The 20365-nt window shown below is 46.2% G+C and overlaps 1 protein-coding gene across 1 annotated transcript; it reads left to right on the top strand.

The window, feature by feature from the left end:
• The first annotated feature begins 591 nt into the window (after positions 1-591).
• On the top strand, positions 592-1863 carry LOC100458661 (acyl-protein thioesterase 2). The gene has a single exon (XM_002816750.5). The coding sequence runs from the start codon at positions 645-647 to the stop codon at positions 1347-1349; it is 705 nt and encodes a 234-aa protein (XP_002816796.2). The 5' UTR covers positions 592-644; the 3' UTR covers positions 1350-1863.
• The last annotated feature ends 18502 nt before the right edge of the window (positions 1864-20365 follow it).

The following is a 20365-nucleotide window of genomic DNA, read 5'->3' as shown; positions in this document are numbered from 1 at the left end:
TGTCCTTACCACTTTAGCTAGTGTCTGGCTTTGTTTATCTAGGAGATGATCCAGCAATTCCACTCCCAGGTATATACCCAAGAAAAATGAAGATATATAGCCACACAGAAACTTGTATACAAATGTTTATAGCAGCATTATTTATAATAGCCAAAAGGTGAAAACAGCCCAAATGCCCGCTAACTGATGAATGGATAAATAAATTGTGATCTGTACATACAGTGGAGTATTATTCAGCCATAAAAAGGAATGCCAGCTACTAGGGAGGTTGAGATGGGAGGATCACTCGAGCCTGGGAGGTCGATGTTGCAGTGAGCCATGACCATACCACTGCACTCCAGCCTGGGTGACACAGTAAGACTCTGTCTCAAAGAAAAAAGGAACACAGGGAGTGATGGGCTGAGCATGGTAATCCCAGCACTTTCGGAGGCTGAGGCAAGAGGATCCCTGGAGCCTAGGAGTTTGAGACCAGGCTAGGTAAGTAACATAGGGAGGCCCCATGTCCACTAAAAATAAAAAAATAAAAAAATTAGTGTTCCGGTGGGGGCGGCCGAGGCGGAAGAGGGTGTGTCTGCGGGAGAAAGAGGAGAATTGCCCAAGCAGTCTCAGAAGTCCCAGAGAGTGGAGGCCCCTGCCATGGAGCCATGTGGTGTATGTGTGGTAACACCATGTCTGTGCCTCTGCTCACCGATGCTGCCACCGTGTCTGGAGCTGAGCGGGAAACGGCCGTGGTTATTTTTTTACATGGACTTGGAGACACAGGGCACAGCTGGGCTTACGCCCTCTCCACCATCCGGCTCCCTCATGTCAAGTACATCTGTCCCCATGTGCCTAGGATCCCTGTGACCCTCAACATGAAGATGGTGATGCCCTCCTGGTTTGACCTGATGGGGCTGGGTCCAGATGCCCCAGAGGACGAGGCTGGCATCAAAAAGGCAGCAGAGAACATCAAGGCCTTGATTGAGCATGAAATGAAGAATGGGATCCCTGCCAATCGAATCATCCTGGGAGGCTTTTCACAGGGCGGGGCCCTGTCCCTCTACACGGCCCTCACCTGCCCCCACCCTCTGGCTGGCATCGTGGTGTTGAGCTGCGGGCTGCCTCTGCACCGGGCCTTACCCCAGGCAGCTAATGGCAGTGCCAAGGACCTGGCCATCCTCCAGTGCCATGGGGAGCTGGACCCCATGGTGCCTGTACGGTTTGGGGCTCTGACGGCTGAGAAGCTCTGGTCTGTTGTCATACCTGCCAGGGTCCAGTTCAAGACATACCCGGGTGTCATGCACAGCTCCTGTCCTCAGGAGATGGCAGCTGTGAAGGAATTTCTTGAGAAGCTGCTGCCTCCTGTCTAACTAGTCGCTGGCCCCAGTGCAGTACCCCAGCTCATGGGGGACTCAGCAAGCAAGCGTGGCACCATCTTGGATCTGAGCCGGTCGAGCCCCTGTCCCCACCCTTCCGGACCTGTCCTTTTCCCACAGGCCTCTGGGGGCATGTGGCAAGGCCTGGCCGGGCCTTCCTTCCTGGCCTCAGCCACCTGGCTCTGTCTGCAGCAGGGGCAGGCTGCTTTCTTATCCCATTTCGCTGGAAGCGGGCCCCCCTGGCAGCAGTATTGGAGGGGTTACAGGCAGCTGGAGAAAGGGGCCCAGCCGCTGACTCACTCACTCAGGACCTCACTCACTAGCCCCGCTTTGGGACCCCTCCTGTGACGTCAGGGTTTGGCCCATGGGGCCCTCCCAGGCCCCTGCCCTAACTGATTCTGCCCAGATAATCGTGTCTCCTGCCTCCACTCAGCTGCTTCTCAGTCATGAATGTGGCCGTGGCCCCGGGGTCCCCTTGCTGCTGTGGGCTCACTGTCCCTGGGCAGCAGTGCTGGTGAGGAGGTGGAGCCTTTTGAGGGGGGTCTTCCCTCAGCTGTTTCCCTACACTGGGGGGCGGGCCCTGCCTCCCCATTACCCTCCTTCCCTGCAGGCCTGGAGCCTATAGGGCTGGACTGAGGTTCAGGTCTCCCCCCAGCTGTCTCAGCCCCACTTTGTCCCCACTCTAGAGCAGGGAGGTGGTGGGGAAGAAGTTGTGTCTCATCTTCTGTCTCCATGTGGTTTTTGGGTGTTTTTCTTGTTGTGTCCTGGATTCCAATAAAATTAAAGAAATTGCTTCCTCAAAAAAAAAAAAAAAAATTAGCTGGACATGGTGACTCGTGCCTGTGGTCCCAGCTACTCGGAAGGCAAGAGGTCGGAGTATCACTTGAGCCCAGGAGGTGGAGGCTACAGTGAACCATGATCACACCACTACACTCCAGCCTGGGCAACAGAGTAAGACCCTGTCTCAAGGAAAGAAAAAAAAAAAGGAATGCGGTAGTGATATATTACATGCTACAACTGTGAGGAACCTCAAAAACATTATGCTAAGTGAATAAGTCATTATTTATGGATTTTTTATTTTTCATTGTCAAGTTAGCATTGTACACAAATACACACACATGCTCACACACACGGCTTGGTTTGATTTGCAAAACTTTTATTTAGGATTTTTCCAGGTATGTTTGTCAGTGAGATTAGCCTATAGCTTTCCTTTCTTTCACTGTCTTTGTCTAATATTGTTATAGAGTTATATTAATTTTTTTTTTTTTTTTGAGATAGAGTCTTGCTCTGTCACCCAAGCTGGAGTGCAGTGGCACAGTCTCAGCTCATTGCAACCTCCACCTCCCAGGTTCAAGCTATTCTTGTGTCTCAGAGTCCCGAATAGCTGGGATTACAGGCATGTGCCACCATGGTTGCCTAATTTTTTAAAAAAATGTTTTTAAATTTTTAGTAGAGATGAGGTTTTGCCATGTTGGCCAGGCTGGTCTCGAACTCCTGGCCTCAAGAGATCCACCCGCCTTGGCTTCTCAAAATGCTGGGGTTACAGGCATGAGCCACTGTGACCAGGCTGGGTTATATTAAGTCTTATAAAATAGTTTGAAAGTATGCTCTTTTTTTGAAAGGTTTTTGTTTGTTTGTTTGCTTGTTTTGTTTTTAGTTTTCTTTTCCTTCTTTTTTTAATGTTTTTGAGATGGAGTCTTGCTCTGTTGCCCAGGCTGGAGTGCAGTGGCACAATCTCGGCTCACTGCAACCTCTGCCTCCCAGGTTCAAGCGATTCTCCTGCCTCAGCCTCTTGGGTAGCTGGGATTACAGACGCCCACCACCACGCCCGGTTAATTTTTGTATTTTTAGTAGAGACAAGGTTTCTCCATGTTGGCCTCCCCAGGCTGGTCTCGAATTCCTGACCTCGTGATCTGCCCACATCGGCCTCCCAAAGTGCTGGGATTACAGACGTGAGCCACCGTGCCTGGCAGCTTGTTTTGTTTTTAATGTTGGTTATAACTCTGTATCTACGTAATTATCTCATGAAGCATTTTTCTGCTGTTGGAAGCAATTTGTATAAAACAGTAAGCCTCTTCGCCCCCATTCTTTTACGGGGCTAATTTCTACTTATTCTCCAGTTCTCATCATAAACTTCACATTGTTAGAAAGGGCTTTGCTGTCTCTCCCACTAGATTAGGTGTCCCTGTTCCATGACTCTCAGCACATTTCATTGTGATGTCTTATTAAATGTTGGTATTCTCAGCTGGACCCTAAGCTACATGGACAGGGACCTAACTTTTGTTCACCACTACCCCAGTGCTTAGCACATTGATGTCACAAAATTGGCCACCAATAAATATGTTTGGCCGAATGAGTAAAAGAAACATGGCAAACCGGAGTGCCCTGGGAAGGCCTCCTGCTTCAGAACCAAGAAGACAGGAAGAAAGAAGGGCTACAGCCCAGCTGTGGAAGCAGAGCCCTAGGCAAGGAGGTGTCCGTGCAGTCCTGGTCCCTCTGTGCAGGAGCCTCTCATAAAGAGGCCGAGCTGTGTCAGCACCAGGAGCCCCATCATCACAGGAGGTCAGTGAAGCTTGGGAGTTCTGGCAGATGCAGCAGAGGTGGCCCTGAACACTTGGAGATTCTGGGATGGTCACCTGGGAGCCAGCAGCCATGCAGGGTAATGGGGAAGACAGCAGAGATTTCTGGAGATTGGCTCCCCTCAAAGACAGAGAGAGGAGCTTGGGCAGGACTAGATTTTCCAGTTTTTTTGTTTTGTTTTGTTTTTGTTTTTTGTTTTTGTTTTTTTTTTTTTTTGAGACGGAGTTTCACTCTGTCGCCCAGGCTGGAGTGTTGTGGTGCAATCTCGGCTCACTGCAAGCTCCGCCTCCCACGTTCATGCCATCCTCCTGCCTCAGCCTCTTGAGTAGGTGGGACTACAGGCACCCGCCACCACGCCCAGCTAATTTTTTGTGTTTTTAGTAGAGACAGGGTTTCACCATGTTAGCCAGGATGGTCTCGATCTCCTGACCTCGTGATCTGCCCGCCTTGGCCTCCCAAAGTGCTGGGATTGCAGGCATCAGCCACCACACCCGGCCTAAGTCACACTTTCAAAATTCCTAAATCCACCCAAGGCACAGATAGCTCAGTGGCTTCTGCAGGGCCCTGGAGAAACTTCCCTCACCAGGTCCTGACCCTCTGGCTCATGTTGGGTAATCATCTTGTTTAGTCTGCATCTGCACCTTAGTACAAGGAAGTGCCTTAGGCAGAGGCACAAGAATTCACTACTCACTGGAAAGACCAATGTCCCAGGTATTCTAGCTTACCTATCAGTCTCGTGTGACTTTGGCTAGCGTCATTCAGTTCCCTTGAATGTCGATAACGCTGAATATTGTGGCAAATAGAACTTTAAGTCAAATTATCCCTGGATCCTAGTGACAATCATCAGTCCTTAATACTAGATGATGGTTTGTTTGTTTATTAGTAAACCCTGACTGAGCACCTCCTGTGGGGGAGACCATGGTTGGGTCTGTCCCTGGTTATCAACTTAGACAAATATTTCCATGTGATCCAGATATCTTAATCTATAGAGTGGATCTGAAAGCTGATGGCTTAGACCAGCTGTTTGCTAAATTTCCTTCCCAGGATCTCAAAGGAGAATAGAGTAATGAAGGGAGGAGGTTACTTGAGAGGGCCTGATTCAAGCATGCAGGTTTGACTAAATTGTTGGGTGGGAGTCACCATCACTACAGCATTCCTCTCTGAGTAAAGCTGGGGCAATCCCAAGACAAGCCTTACAACTGAGTAGGGGCCTCTGGGAGCTGACTCTTCCCTGAGGTGACCAGCTACTGGCCAGACAAGGTCACATTGGCACTTTTTTACTGCCACGCACAGACCTTTCACTTTTTCACTATGAGGGCATTTTACCACTTTATCCTTTGAATAAACTACAAGTACATAAGAGACTTCAGCCCCACACAAGCTTGGAAGGTAGGATACCACAATGGTGGGTAAAAGCATGTGCTCTGGGGACAAAGTCTGATATCAAACCCAACCTCCAGGGAGTCTCTCTGAACCCATTTTGGTTCAGGGGGCTGCCTGAAAAAACAACAACAAAACAAAAAACCCAACCTCCAGCCTTAATGTCTCTAGGTCTCATGGACAAATAGGGTTAATAAGAGTCCTGCAACAAGGCTGGGCGTGGTGGCTCAACCCTGTAATCCCAGCACTTTGGGAGGCCGAGGTGGGCAGATCACTTGAGGTCAGGACTAGCCTGGCCAACATGGTGAAACCTGTCACCACTAAAAATACAAAATTAGCCTGGCGTAGTGGCACATGCCTGTAGTCCCAGCTACTGGGGAGGCTAAGGTGGGAGAATCGCTTGAACTCGGGAGGCGGAGGTTGCAGTGAGCCAAGATGGCGCCATTGCACTCCAGCCTGGGCGACAAGAGTGAAACTCCATCTCAAAAATAAATAAATAAATAAACATAAAAATAGAGTCCTGCAACAGTGAGGATGCATTCAGATGAAAGCAACAGAAAACTCAGCTAATAATGTCAGTTAATAAAGACATTTAATTGTTTCATATTTCAAAAATGTCTGGAGGTCAGCAGCCAGTAAGCCCCTTAACGATATTATCTAGGACCTAGGGTCTCTTCATCCTGCTCCATCATCCTTGGTGTGCTGGCTTTTGGGGCCCTCTGTGTGACACTCCACTGATATTCTTGGCACATGGGAAACATCATCTGCTCTTGGATTTCCCAGATCAATCTGAGGATACTACTTCTTGGGGGTAGTAGGGCCCTGTGGTGGTTTGGACTGTTATTCCCAATTTTTTGCTTCCTCCTTATTATTTAAGTGTACATCCATCCCCTTTGCTGTGTGACTTGCTTGTGCCAACAGAATGTCAGAGGACACGATACAAGCAGATGCTTTAAATGTGCTTTTGTAGTTTGGCTTGGCCTCTTGCACTCCTGTGATCTGACAAGAGAAAGGCAAATTCCAGATATCCATTGCCCCTTCAGCTGTGGCCCAGAATAGACACTGGACCAGGACTAAAGGAGTCCTACCAAGCCCTGCCAAGCCCAGCCTGATTAGACAAACCACAGACAACTCACAAACCCATGAGCATGAAAATAAATAGAGTGGCTTAAGCAATCTCCTGGGGACAGGTATAGGGGGAGAGCAAGGGTCTTTGGGTTCTCAGAGTATCCTCCGGCTCCTCCACTTTATGAGTCAGTATGTACTTGGTCACATTCATCCTGGGGGCCTTTGGCTAAAGTCAACATTTAGAGTTTCTCATGGATCTCTTGGCTGGATCTGATCTCATTGGTGCTTTCTGGCTGACTCAACCTCCCTGTGGCTCTCGGTAGCCCAGTGAACCCCCTGAATCTCCACCATGTCTCCCATTCAGCTCCTAACCAAGTTATGCAAACCACATGCCTCTGCTGCCAGGTCACCCTCTTCCTATCCCCATGCCCCATGGCAGGCCCATGGCTCTCAATTCAATACCCATCACTGGAAAAGGGCTGGTAACACAAAACAGACCCTGTCTCCCTGCCAATGCATCCTGATTTGTCCACTTATTTACAATGGGCAAAATTTTGTAGCAGCTTCAGTGATCTCTTCTGTTTTCTGGATGTTTCTGAAGCCATTCCCCCAATTCCAAGGCATCTCCTTGACTCTCACCTCCCTGCCGTCCTCTTGTTCAAACCCCAAGATGAGAAGTGGTAGGCTTCTCTTTTATTCTTTTCATATCTTATCTTTGGCTTCCTGGCTCTAATTGCCGCTTCAAAAGACAAGGGTTCCCTTTGGAAACAATCTGTTGAGGTAGGTGTTATTATCCTCATTATGGACATATAGGAAATCAAAGATGAGAGATTAAATTACCTCCTCCTTTGGTAGAAACTTGATTCTAGATCTGGCTCTTGATTATGTTAAATGGGAGCTAAATGAATGCAGAAAACGATTTCTTTCTCATAGTCCAGTTTTCAAGTCCATTGTCTTGCTGCAAAATCCTATTTTGAATCTCAATAGAAGCATATTATCATTTCCTTCTCTTTATATTTCTTCTGAAACAATCTTAGTCTCCTCACAAGCAGTTTGATGCCACAACCAAATAAGAAAGAGGTCATTTACTTGCTGAAGGCAAAAGAGAAGAGAAGAGGATAAAAGGAAAAAAACACATTAATAGTTTCTTCATACGTCATCCATTCTAGCTCCCTGCTTCCACCTGACTTCCTTATTGCAAAGTCTGGAGAATCTTTATCTAGTCCTTTGAATGTGTGCATGCACACGTGAGAATTCATGGCTGCATGCAAGAGTGTGTGTGCATGCATGTATTGATGAGAGTGTTGAAAAAAGGAACTCTTCATTTTCTTTTTTTTTTTTTTGAGACAGAGTCTTGCTCTGTTGCCCAGGCTGGAGTGCAGTGAGCTCACTGCAACCCCTGCCTCCCGGGTTCAAGGGATTCTCCTGCCTCAGCCTCCCGAGTAGCTGGGATTACAGGCACGTGCCACAACACCTGGCTAATTTTTGTATTTTTAGTAGAGACAGGGTTTCACCATGTTGGCCAGGCTGGTCTCGAACTCCTGAATGCAAGTGATCCACCCACGTCAGCCTCCCAAAGTGCTGGGATTACAGGCTTGAGCCACTGCTCCTGGTCCATTTTTTCTTTCTTTGTTTTTAATGCCATAAGTCTTTGAAACTCCAAAGCCAAAAATTTGACCCATTTATAATTGGTATTATACTGTCATTCCTTGCTTTAGGTAATAAAGCCAGAACCCTTGGTTTATTTCATTGAGATAGGGAACCAGATTACAAGGATTACCAAAAATATAAGATAATAGGCTGCTATTTTTAAAACCTTACCTCTCCAGGATCTAAGTCAGTGGCAATAGGGAGGGAAGAGAGTCATTTTGTGACCCAAACTGCTGCTGAGCTGCCCAGTGCTCTGGCTCCTCCTTTGACTTCTTGGAACCATCACTTTGACAACAATAAACTCCCAATGCAGGAAAACAAAGCCAGGATTTTTTTGAGTCTCAGCCATATGCTAAGCGATATGTGATGTACTTTTGTGTACATTATCTCATTTCTTCTTAAAGCAATACTTCATAGTAGGTATTATCATTTTCACTTTTTTTTTTTTTTTTAGACAGGGTCTCATTCTGTCACCCAGGCTAGAGTACAGTGGAGCAATCACTGCAGCCTCAAATTCCTGGGCTCAAGTGATCCTCCCACCTCAGCCTCCTGAGTAGCTGGAACCGCAGGCGTGTGCTACCATGCCCAGATAATTTTTAAATTTTTTTGTAGAGATTGGGATCTCGTTATGTTGCCCAGGCTGGTCTCAAACTCCTGGCCTCAAGCAATTCTCTTGCCTCCGCTTCCCCAAGCGTTGGGATTACAGTCATGAACCACTGCACTTGGCCTCATTCTCATTTTTTAATGATGAGACAGGGTGCACAGGCTGAAAGAGGTAGAATAACTTCCCCAAAGCCCAATAGCTAAAACGCGAAAGAGCCGGGATTCAAACCCTGCTCCTTGGTACTGCTAACCTCACCATCGTTTCTCTACATTGGGTGCCTCTTGAGAGATTGTGCTAGCACTACATGGAGAGGACTCTATAAAGATGACTACTTTCTTCCTTGTGGGAGTTTTTATTTTATTTTATTTTAATTTTTTGAGACAAGGTCTCGCTCCGTTGCCCAGGCTGGGGTGTAGTGGCACGATCTCGGCTCACTGCAGCCTCAACCGCCCTGGGCTCCCATCTTGACCTCCAGAGTAGCTGGAACTACAGGCGCATGCCACCACTCCCAGCTAAATTTTTTATACAAAGGCTGAATGTAACAAAAGCCCACCAAGAGTTTTGCCTAGGCCTTTCCTGGAACTTAAAGCATGACAAAATAATGAAGGAATCCTTAATGGGACCCACTTAGGATTAAACAAGTTTTACTGTGGGTCTGAAGAAACTCCCCGGGCCTCCACAAACAAGTTTATTGGGGTCTGAAGGAACTCCCCAAACCTCCATGATTTAGCAGGAGACAAGATAAGGGTAATCACCCCAGCACCTGGACCCATTTAGATTAAGTAAATTCACTGAGGCTCCAGAGGAAGGTCTTCAGGACTTGGACCTTAGTTATAGATTAAAAGAAGTTAATCACTTATGTCTTTAGATGAATGCACATGTACACATAGACATATAGCTTAGAAGGTATATAAACTCTGAAAAACTTTGTAATTTTGAGTTGGTCTGGCAATAATATCCAGGCCTTCTCTCTGTAACCGGTTTACAGAAATAAAAACTCTCTTCCTCCCCAGTTCATCTGCATCTCGCTATTGGGCTGAAAGAAATAGCAGCCCGACCCTCAGTTCGGTCTGAGAACAGTGGCACACGCCTGTAATCCCAGTTACTTGGGAGGCTGAGGCACGAGAATCGCTTGAACCCAGGAGGTGGAGGTTGCAGTGAGCCGAGGTCATGCTACTGCACTCCAGCCTGGGCAACAGAGTGAGACTCTGCCTCAAGAAAATAAATAAATGCATACATGTGTACATACATACATACATACAAACATATATAAAATGAGTTTACCGGCCACGTGCAGTGGCTTATGCTTGTAATCCCAGCACTTTGGGAGGCTGAGGCAGGCAGATTGCTTGAGCCCCTGAGATGGATAAAAAAGCCACCCAATCTGTAGGTACTGTTGAGGGTATTTCCACTCTTGTCTTTAAACTTGGGCTTTTATGGCATCATGGTTTGTGATTTATAATAAATAAGTAAATAAATAAACTTGGGCTTTTAAAGAACAGAACTATGGGCCAGGCGCAGTGGCTCACGCCTGTAATCCCAGCACTTTGGGAGGCTAAGGCGGGTGGATCACCTGTGGTCAAGAGTTCGAGGCTGGGCGCGGTGGCTCATGCCTGTAATCCCAGCACTTTAGGAGGCCGAGGCGGGAGGATCACGCAGTCAGGAGATTGAGACCATCCTGGCTAACATGGTGAAACCCTGTCTCTACTAAAAATACACAAAAAAAATTAGCTGGGCGTGGTGGCGGGCGCCTGTAGTCCCAACTACTCAAGAGGCTGAGGCAGGAGAATGGCGTGAACCCGGGAGGTGGAGCTTGCAGTGAGCTGAGATCGTGCCACTGCACTCCAGCCTGGGTGAGAGGGAGACTCTGTCTCAAACAAACAAACAAACAAACAAACAAAAAAGAGTTCAAGATCAGCTTGGCCAACATGATGAAACCCCGTCTGTACTAAAAATACAAAAATCAGCTGGGTTTGATGGTGGGCACCTGTAATCCCAGCTACTCGGGAGGCTGAGGCAGAAGACTCACTTGAACCCAGGAGCTGGAGATTGCAGTGAGCCAAGATCCCACCACTGTACTCCAGCCTGGACCACATAGCGAGACTGTCTCAAAAAAATAAAAAATAAAATAAAATAAAGAATGGAACTGTGGGTAAATTTTAAAAAGTCTAAAGTTAATACTTTCTAAAGGTTTTTTTTTTAATTCTAAAATGCATATTTTCTTCCGGACCAACAAATACTTTTAGCTACCTTCTCTGTTCAAGTCTAAATGTTGCCAGGTCTTCCTGACGTGTAGAGGAAATCCCTCAAACATCAGTAATGCAAAGCTTCTTTTCTGGTTTACTTGGGTTATCTATTGCCGTGTAACAAACTGCCCCAGAACTATTTCCTAAAACAGCAACCATTGTATGTTTTGCACAATGCAGGGTCAGAATTCCACAAGGGCACAGCTTGCCTCTGATCCATGTGATGTCTGCTGGGGATGAAAGGCCCGTGACGGCTTCTTAACTTACACGCCTAGAGCCTCAGGTTGGAGAGTTTGAATGTCTAGGGCATGGCTGGAACTGCTCAACTAGGTCACATGTCTGGGCCTCATCCAGACAGAAACCCACCAGACAAGAGATTGTCCAGGACACGTGACAGGGACAAGAAAGAAAAAAAGACCTACAAATACTGATGGGAATTCCCAAGTAACAGCCCAGCTAGGTCACCGTAGCACACGTCACTGACCCATCCATACCCCCTGGGCAGTCCCACTTTAATGTACTTCTGCTGACTTCCAACTGCCAGTGACTGCGGCACGTTGCTTGAAGTGTCTCTTCAAAGCCAGGGAAGGTTACTCTGCCCAGGAACAAGGCAGGCAGAAGGAGCAGGGAATTAACCACCCCAGGAGCAGCTCTCACACCCAACAACTGTCAGAATTTGATTTATAAATACCCCAGCTCTCTTGCCTTGCGTGCAATAACTCTGAGGTGTACGTTTTACATTCTTCCCAAAGGTCCTCTGCAGGATTAAGCCTCACTCACTCCCAGTCATAGTTAGCATCATGGCTGCCTTAGCTTCCCTGTCTCACATTGCTACTCCCCACCTGTGTTTCCACTGAGCACTCTACTCAAATCCATGTCTTAGGGTCTCTTGGGGGGAACCCAAGCTAAGAAAATCACATTAAAGTCACCAAGCCCCATGCAAGATGAACAAAGCCACTATCAGCTTTCTATTTTACTTTATTTTATTATTTATTTATTTTTTGAGATGGAGTCTTGCTCTGTCAGCCAGGCTGGAGTGCAGTGGCATGATCTCAGCTCACTGCCATCTCTGCCTCCTGGGTTCAAGCCATTCTCCTGCCTCGGCCTCCAGAGTAGCTGGGATTACAGGCACCCGACATCACATCTGGCTAATTTTTGGATTTTTATTTTATTTATTTATTTATTTATTTTTGAGACAGAGTCTTGCTCTGTCGCCCAGGCTGGAGTGCAGTCACAGGATCTTGGCTCACTGCAAGCTCCGCCTCCCGGGTTCAAGTAATTCCCTGACTCACCCTCCCAAGTAGCTGGAATTACAGGTGCATGCCACCACGCCCAGCTAATTTTTGTATTTTTAGTAGAGACAGGGTTTCACCATCTTGGACAGGCTGATCACAAACTCTTGACCTCAAGTGATCCGTCCACCTCAGCCTCCCAAAGTGCTGGGCCCTGCTCATCAGCTTTTTAGTGCCCCGTTGTCAAATATAAGCAGAGGAAGATTACCAGAAATGACAGAAAGACCTCTAACTTGAAATATGGCGATTAAGCAAAACAAAAATAAAAGAATAACTTGGAGAAAATAGAGACTAAACAAAAGGAAGAAAACTTACCAAAAATCTGTTATCTATATCTTTAAGAAAGTTAAGAAAGGAAATTATAACCATGAAATCAGAAAAAAAAATACTATAAAAAAATCTAGACAAAACGGAGCTTTTTTTTTGAAATGCAGTCTCGCTCTGTTGCACAGGCTGGAGTGCAGTGGCGTGATCTTGGCTCACTGCAACCTCCGCCTGCCGGGTTCAAGCAATTCTCCTGCCTGAGCCCCCCGAGTAGCTGGGACTACAGGCACGCACCATGATGCCCGGCTAATTTTTTGTATTTTTAGTAGAGACAGGTTTCACCATATTGGCCAGGCTGGTCTCGAACTCCTGACCTCATAATCTGCCCACCTCGGCCTCCCAAAGTGCTGGGATTACAGGTGTGAGCCACCACGCCTGGCAAAACAGAGCTCTTGATAACTAGAAAAATATGGGCTGGGCACGGTGGCTCATGCCTGTAATCCCAGCATTTTGGGAGACAGCGACAGGCAGATCATGAGGTCAGGAGTTTGAGACCAGCCTGGCCAACATGGTGAAATGTTGTCTCTACTAAAAATACAAAAATTAGCCAGTTGTGGTGGCATGCGCCTGTAATCCCAGCTACTTGGGAGCCTGAGGCACTAGAATCCCTTGAACCCAGGAGGCGGAGGTTGCAGTGAGCCGAGATAGTGCCACTGAACTCCAGCCTGGGCAACAGAGCGAGACTGTCAAAAAATGAAAAAGAGGGGACGGGGAGGGGAAGGGAAGGGAGGGGAGGGAAGGGGAGGGGAGGGCAGAGGCTGGGTGCTGTGGCTCACGCCTGTAATCCCAGCACTTTGGGAGGCCGAGGCGGGCAGATCACAAAGTCAAGAGTTTGAGACCAGCCTGGCCAACATAGTGAAACGCTGTCTCTACTAAAAATACAAAAATTAGCCAGGTGTGGCAGCACTCGCCTGTAGTCCCAGCTACTCAGGAGGCTGAGGTGGTAGAATCACTTGAACCCGGGAGGCGTAGTTTGCAGTGAGCCAAGACCACACCATTGCACTCCAGCCTGGGTGACAGAGTGAGACTCTGTCTCAAAAAAAAAAAAAAAAAGAAAGAAAGAAAAAGAAAACCGGAAAAATATGGTAGCAAAAATGAAAAATATCCCAGAAAATTTGGAAGATGAAGTTGATGAAATCTCCCAGAAAGTAGAGCGAAAAGAAAGAGATGAAAAATGAGAGAAAAACATAATTTAAAAATTAGGGGCCGGGCTCAATGGCTCACGCCGGAGGTGGGCAGATCACCTGAGGTCAAGAGTTCAAGACCAGCCTGGCCAACATGGTGAAACCTCGTATCAACTAAAAACACAAAAATTAGCTAGTCGTGGTGGTGCAGGTTTATAGTCCCAGCTACTTGGGAGGTCGAGGCAGGAGAATTGCTTGAACTCAGGAGGTGGAGGTTGCAGTGAGCCGAGATCACGCCATTGCGCTCCAGCCTGGGCGACAGGGCGAGACTCCATCTCAAAAAAAAAAAACAAAAAACAAACAAAAAAACCAGTGGACAGAAAATCAGTTCAGGATATGGAAGACCTGAACATATTATCAACAAATTTGAGCTAATTGACATTTATAGGTCACTTAATCTAACAACAGAACACACGGTATTTTCAAGAGTACATGGAGCATTCATCAGGATAAATGGTATTCTGGTCCACACAGCAAGTCTCAACACGTCTAAAACAATTGAAATCATAAAAAGTATGTTCTCTGACCACACTGGATTAAATTAGAAATGAATAACAGAAAGATACCTAGAAAATCCCCCAAATATTTGTAAATTAAACAGCACTCTTCCAAATAACCCAGGGGTCAAAGAGGAAGTCACAAGGGAAATGAGAAAATAGTTTGAATTGAATAAAAATAAAGACACAACGTCTAAAAATGTGTGGGACACAGCCAAAGTGGTGTTTAAATGAAAATTTAAATATTAAATTAGAAAACAAGGAACGTTTCAAATCAGTAATTAAATATTCCACTTAAAGAAACCAGAAAAAAGAAGAGGAAATTAAATCCAAAGCAAAGAAGGAAGGAAATAAAGTAGAAATTAATGAAATGGAGAACAGAAAAACAATAGAGAGACCAGGCACAGTGGCTCACACCTGTAATCCCAACACTTTGAGGGGCCGAGGCAGGTGGATCACGAAGTCAGGAGTTCGAGGCCAGCCTGGCTAAGATGGTGAAACCCCGTCTTTACTAAAAATACAAAAATTAGCCAGGTGCAGCAGCGGGCGCCTGTAATCCCAGCTACTCAGCAAGCTGAGGCAGGACAATTGCTTGAACTTGGGAGGCGGAGGTTGCAGTGAGCCGAAATCACGACACTGCACTGTAGCCTCGGTGACACAGCAAGACTGCATCGGGAAGGGGAAGGGGAAGGGTCAATGAACCAAAAGCTGGTTCTTTGAAAGCATCATTAAAAATCAACAAACTGCTAGACAGACACATCAAGAGAAAAACTATATTAAAAAATTGGTGGCCGGGCGTGGTGGCTCACGCCTGTAATCCCAGTACTTTGGGAGGCCAAGGCAGGTGAATCACAAGGTCAGGAATTTGAGACCAGCCTGGCCAATATGGTGAAACCCCGTCTACAAAAAATACAAAAATTAGCCGGACGTAGTGGCACACACCTGTAGTCCCAGCTACTTGGGAGGCTGAGGCAGAATTGCTTGAACCCGGGAGGCGGAGTTTGCAGTGAGCCAAGATCGCACCACTGCACTCCAGCCTGGGCGACAGAGAAAGATTCCATCTCAAAAAAAAAAAAAAAATTGATAAAAGAGGAGATTAGGTCATTGCGTGTAGGAGCTGCCAGTTAGGGGAGAGATTGACTACAAAGGAGCCAAAGGGAACTTTTAGGGAATTGGAAATGCTCTATATCTTGATGGTGATGATGCATGTAATTCTACACACTTATCAAACCACACAGAACTGTACATCTAGGCCAGGTGTGGTGGCTAACACCTGCAATCTCAGTACTTTGGGAGGCTGACACACACAAGAGGACTGCTTTAGGCCAAGAGTTTAAGGTTGCAGTGAGTTATGATGGCACTACTGCACTCCAGCCTGGACAACACAGCAAGACCCTGGCCACCCCCCCCAAAAAAAAAAGAAGAAAGAAAATAAAATATGAATGCATTTTAGTATTTTATATAGAAGGACTATCTTATAAAATTTTTGTTTTAGATGTGTGTTCTGGATTGCAGAATGTAATGTGTTATTTTACCCCATGAATTGTGGCTTTGTAAAAAGAAAGAGGCCTGGCGCGGTAGCTCAGCCTGTAATCCCAGCACTTTGGGAGGCTGAGGCGGGCAGATCACCTGAGGTCGGGAGTTCAAGACCAGCCTAACCAACATGGAGGAAGCCTGTCTCTACTGAAAAAACAAAATTAACCAAGCGTGGTAGTGCATGCCAGTAATCTCAGCTACTCAGGAGGCTGAGGCAGGGGAATCAGTTGAACCTGGGAGGCGGAGGTTGCAGTGAGCCGAGATCACGCCATTGCATTCCAGCCTGGGCAATGAGTGCGAAACTCCATTTCAAAAAAATAAACGAATAAATAAAAAATTAAAAAGAAGAAAGAAAACCATTGTCCGACAACATGCCGAGGTCTTTCCCACCTCGGGACTTTCGGACCAGTGTTCTCTCTGCCTAAAGTGCTGGAGCATTCTTCTACTTCAGGTCGCCTCCTTGGGGAGCTCTTTCCAGGCCACTCTATCAAGTAACTAAATCTCTCCCCACTGTCTATCTCTATTTCTATCACACTATTCCCTTCATATCACTTACTCCAATCTGTCATTATTTTACTTCTGCGGTAGTATATTGAAACTGTGAACCTATAAATTGCATCAGATAGCTGCTTTCTCCAGTCCCACCCCCATATTTTTAGAGATGGGGTCCTCCTGTGTTACCCAGGCTGCAATGCCAGGACTATTTACAGGTGCAGTCATTGAGCACTACAGCCTCCAACTCATGGGCTCAATGCAGAGCTTACAGCTTGCAGTGCATGCCAAGAATGAGTTCTCAGACAATTCCAACTGAGTGGGGCCCGGGGTTGGGGGGGCGGGCAGTTCTAAGAGAGCCCATCCCTGCGTCTGTCTGCCAAGTATTTATTGAAAGGGCTTGTTAAACCACAAACAAACATCCGCTAGATGGCTTTTTTGAGGTCGTGTTGTGAGATACCTGTGGCCGTGTAAAAGCTCTCAAACCGCATTCTCAGGAGGCTGTTTTCAGCGTTCCTTATCACACCACACACTCCACTCCCTGTCCTGTTTTCGGGGTCAAGGAGTTTGATTCTCACGCACAAATAACATATACACAGTGCCTCAGTATTTTTCCATGCCCCGACCTCAAATGCCATGTACATAAGCTTGAATATGTTGCCGTGGACCCCCCACATCTCCTTTTTTAATTCTTAGAGCCTGCTGGTCATCCAATGCAAGGTAAGCTTCTATCATTCTTCCCTGGTCATGGATGTGTTTGGTTGCAGTACAGAGTCATCTGCAGATGCCTAGCAAACAGATACAAAAAGAATAAGTACAATGGCCGAAAAGAATAAATACAACGTACGTTTAACCCACACAACCAAGTGTTTGGGTTTAACCATTGAAAACCTTCTTGTAATTGCTGAAGGGTACTTGTTAGTAGTTGCTGTGACTATTTGTCAAGCTTTTTCTTTAATTTACACTCAGGAGTGGAAATTTGAGAAGACAAACGGTTGTGATAAGCCCTTTATAGATGTGCTTTTACTCTCTCCCAAGCATGTTGGGAGCTATTATATGGCAGAGGTGTGACACAGATAGAATTATATTGCCAATCACAATGTAAATTTTGGCGGGTAATGAATTCCTGCTGCTGATTCCCCAGCTATTTAACAGCGGCTTCAAGAGCCTTCAGGTGAGACAGAATAGTTTTATCAATATTTACCTGTTCTTGAAATTCATGGGTTACATTATATACCATGTGGCTTACCACTGAGGCTGTGTAAATAGATTCTGTCAGAGAAACAGCTGTAGTAGCGGCAGTTGCTAATATAATAATAGCTGAGCCTAAAAAGGCAATTAAAGTGGCCAGAAATCTTTTTTTTTTTCCAAGTATGAGACAATGCTTTTCTTTTCTTTTTTTTTTTTTTTCTTGAGATGGAGTTTCGTTCTGTCACCCAGGCTGGAGTGCAGTGGCGCAACCTCGGCTCACTGCAAGCTCCGCCTCCCGGGTTCACACCATTCTCCTGCCTCAGCCTCCCGAGTAGCTGGGACTACAGGCACCTGCCACCACCCCTGGCTAATTTTTTGTATTTTTAGTAGAGACGGGGTTTCACCGTGTTAGGATGATCTCAATCTCCTGACCTTGTGATCTGCCCGCCTTGGCCTCCCAAAGTGCTGGGATTACAGGCGTGAGCCACTGCGCCCAGCCAACAATGCTTTTCTAAATAGCTGCAAGGTGGAATCTGCCCCCCATCTCCGGGTTAAATTTACAGGCAGCCACAATTCTGTACGCCATTTTAAGATCATGACATAGGTTATATTCAACTGGGTAAATTTCAATGAGACAAGCATATAGACCAACTACTGGAAGAGACTTTAATACTATAAAAGGATTGATTCTGCTCTATGTTAGGAACATCTTGTCCAAACAAGAGTATGTAAGGGTGCGTAGTACAAATTAAAACTGTGTCAGTAACATTATTATGCAAGGAGAGGGTATAGTTGCCACCGCCTCAGCACCAATATTACAACTGAAAGGGAAACAAGCTTTAAGCCCTGCTCATACCCAAATTTAGAGATTAGGACTTCGTTTCTTTTTAACAGGTTTTTTCACATGGTGAGTATATTACTAGAGGTGCAGAATTGTGGCTGCCTATAAATTTAACCCGGAGCTGGGAGGGAGATTCCACCCTGCAGCTATTTAGAAAAGCATTGTCTCTGCCGGGTACGGTGGCTCACGCCTGTAATCCCAGCACTTTGGGAGGCTGAGGCGGGCGGATCACGAGGTCAGGAGATCGAGACCATCCTGGCTAACATTGTGAAACCCCGTCTCTACTAAAAATACAAAAAAAAAAATTAGCCAGGGGTGGTGGCGGAAGCCTGTAGTCCCAGCTACTCAGGAGGCTGAGGCAGGAGAATAGCATGAACCCGGGAGGCGGAGCTTGCAATGAGCTGAGATTGCGCCACCGTACTCCAGCCTGCGCAAGAGTGAGACTCAGTCTCAAAAAAAAAAAAAAATTTTTTTTTTTGGTCCTGAAAGCCCATACTCTGACTAGGTAGTAGAATTATTGGAGGGACTTCCAAATCCAATAGTCTGATTTGCAGACATAAGATTACCATGGGGACCCCAATCAAGTAAGGTGCCATAATCAAACAGAGGCCCTTGACGCGGTGCAGGTTGTCTGCACGGTGACCACTGGACGGCCTCAAACTTGTATCGCCAGTCGCTACTTGGATGGCATATACGAACATTAGGCAGTTGTGTAGCTTCATTAGATACCTCAGTAAGATTAGTGGTAACAGCAGAAAATAAAGGTCAAGTTTGCAAGCTTAATATCCCTTTCGGACTGATAGTAAAGATACTCCTGAGGAATGAGTGTAACACACTTATGTGCTATTGTGCAAAAACAAAGAGAGGGATTACTAGACAATAAAATCAAGGTGTCATTAAGTTTAATCCATCCCAAATTTTCAGTTAAGGGGTAAGACAGGGGCATCCATCGACCTTCTGTCCAAGAAGTATCATTAGATGACAAAGGCGGGTCAGCATCCCACCATGTAATAACATTAAAAATCGGGGGATTTAGAACATGACTCCAATAAACATGTTCTTGAGTTTATCCCACTTGGCAAAGGACAAGAATTACCAGCCACCCCAACATCCATGTCTGTCTTACTTTCTCAGAAGTTTCCCCAGTTACCGCCAGATACATAAGAGACCAATTCTCTGCAGTTGCAGGGGCTTCCACAGCTGCATGCCGGATAGGTACTTGTTGATCCAATTTCTTTTTTTTTTTTCTGAGACAGAGTCTCGCTCTGTCACCAGGCTGGAGTGCAGTGGTGCAATCTCAGCTCACTGCAACCTCTGCCTCCGGGGTTCAAGAGATTCTCTTGCCTCAGCCTCCTGAGTAGCTGGGATTACAGGTGCACACCACCAGGCCCGGCTAATTTTTTTGTATTTTTAGTAGAGACGGAGTTTCACCATGTTGGCCAGGATGGTCTCAATCTCTTGACTCCATGATCCGCCCGCCTCAGCCTCCCAAAGTGCTGGGATTACAGGCGTGAGCCACCGCGCCCAGCGATCCAATTTCTTTAGCTGTCCCCAGGTAATGTCAGGTGCCTTCCAAGTCATCAACGTCATTGTCGGTTCGTTCTCCAACAACAGGGCCCATTCTCGAGAAAAGAGCCACATATTCCCCCTTTTTTGTTTATTAAGATATATTTTAGGAGTTTAATGAGCTTGTTTAACAATGGCCTGACTGGTTGAGTTATAAGGAATATTAGTTTTGTGTTGTATGTGCCAAAGTTGTAATGCATATGCAAATTGAACACTAAGATAGCAAGGTCCATTATCAGTTTTTATAGTGTGTGGAAAGCTTAAAGTCATAATAGATTTAAACAAAAGAGCAATTGTATCTTTAGTTTTTTCTCCGGTCTGGAGGGTAGCATGTATCAGGCCTGTATAACTGTCCACCATAACGTGGAGAAATTTGAAACATCGAAAGTGTGGATACCGAATAACATCAGTTTGCCAAATAGCATTAGGCACCCAACCTCGTGGGTTGGCACCAAGGCCTAAGGAAAACGGGGAAAGAGAATGCGGTTGGCAACCAGGACAAGTTTTATTAATCATGTGAGCTTGAGTAAGTGTCAAATGAAACTGTTGTTTAAGACTG

The sequence above is a fragment of the Pongo abelii genome, chromosome 5 (assembly GCF_028885655.2).
Source record: "Pongo abelii isolate AG06213 chromosome 5, NHGRI_mPonAbe1-v2.0_pri, whole genome shotgun sequence".
In the NCBI taxonomy this organism is placed as follows: Eukaryota; Metazoa; Chordata; class Mammalia; order Primates; family Hominidae; genus Pongo; species Pongo abelii.
Note: the sequence above shows the minus strand (reverse complement) of the source record. Positions and strands in the feature narration are given on the sequence as shown.

Excerpts from the sequence above, each read along its gene's own strand:
- LOC100458661 (XM_002816750.5), top strand. The coding sequence starts at position 645 with ATGTGGTGTATGTGTGGTAACACCATGTCTGTGCCTCTGCTCACCGAT.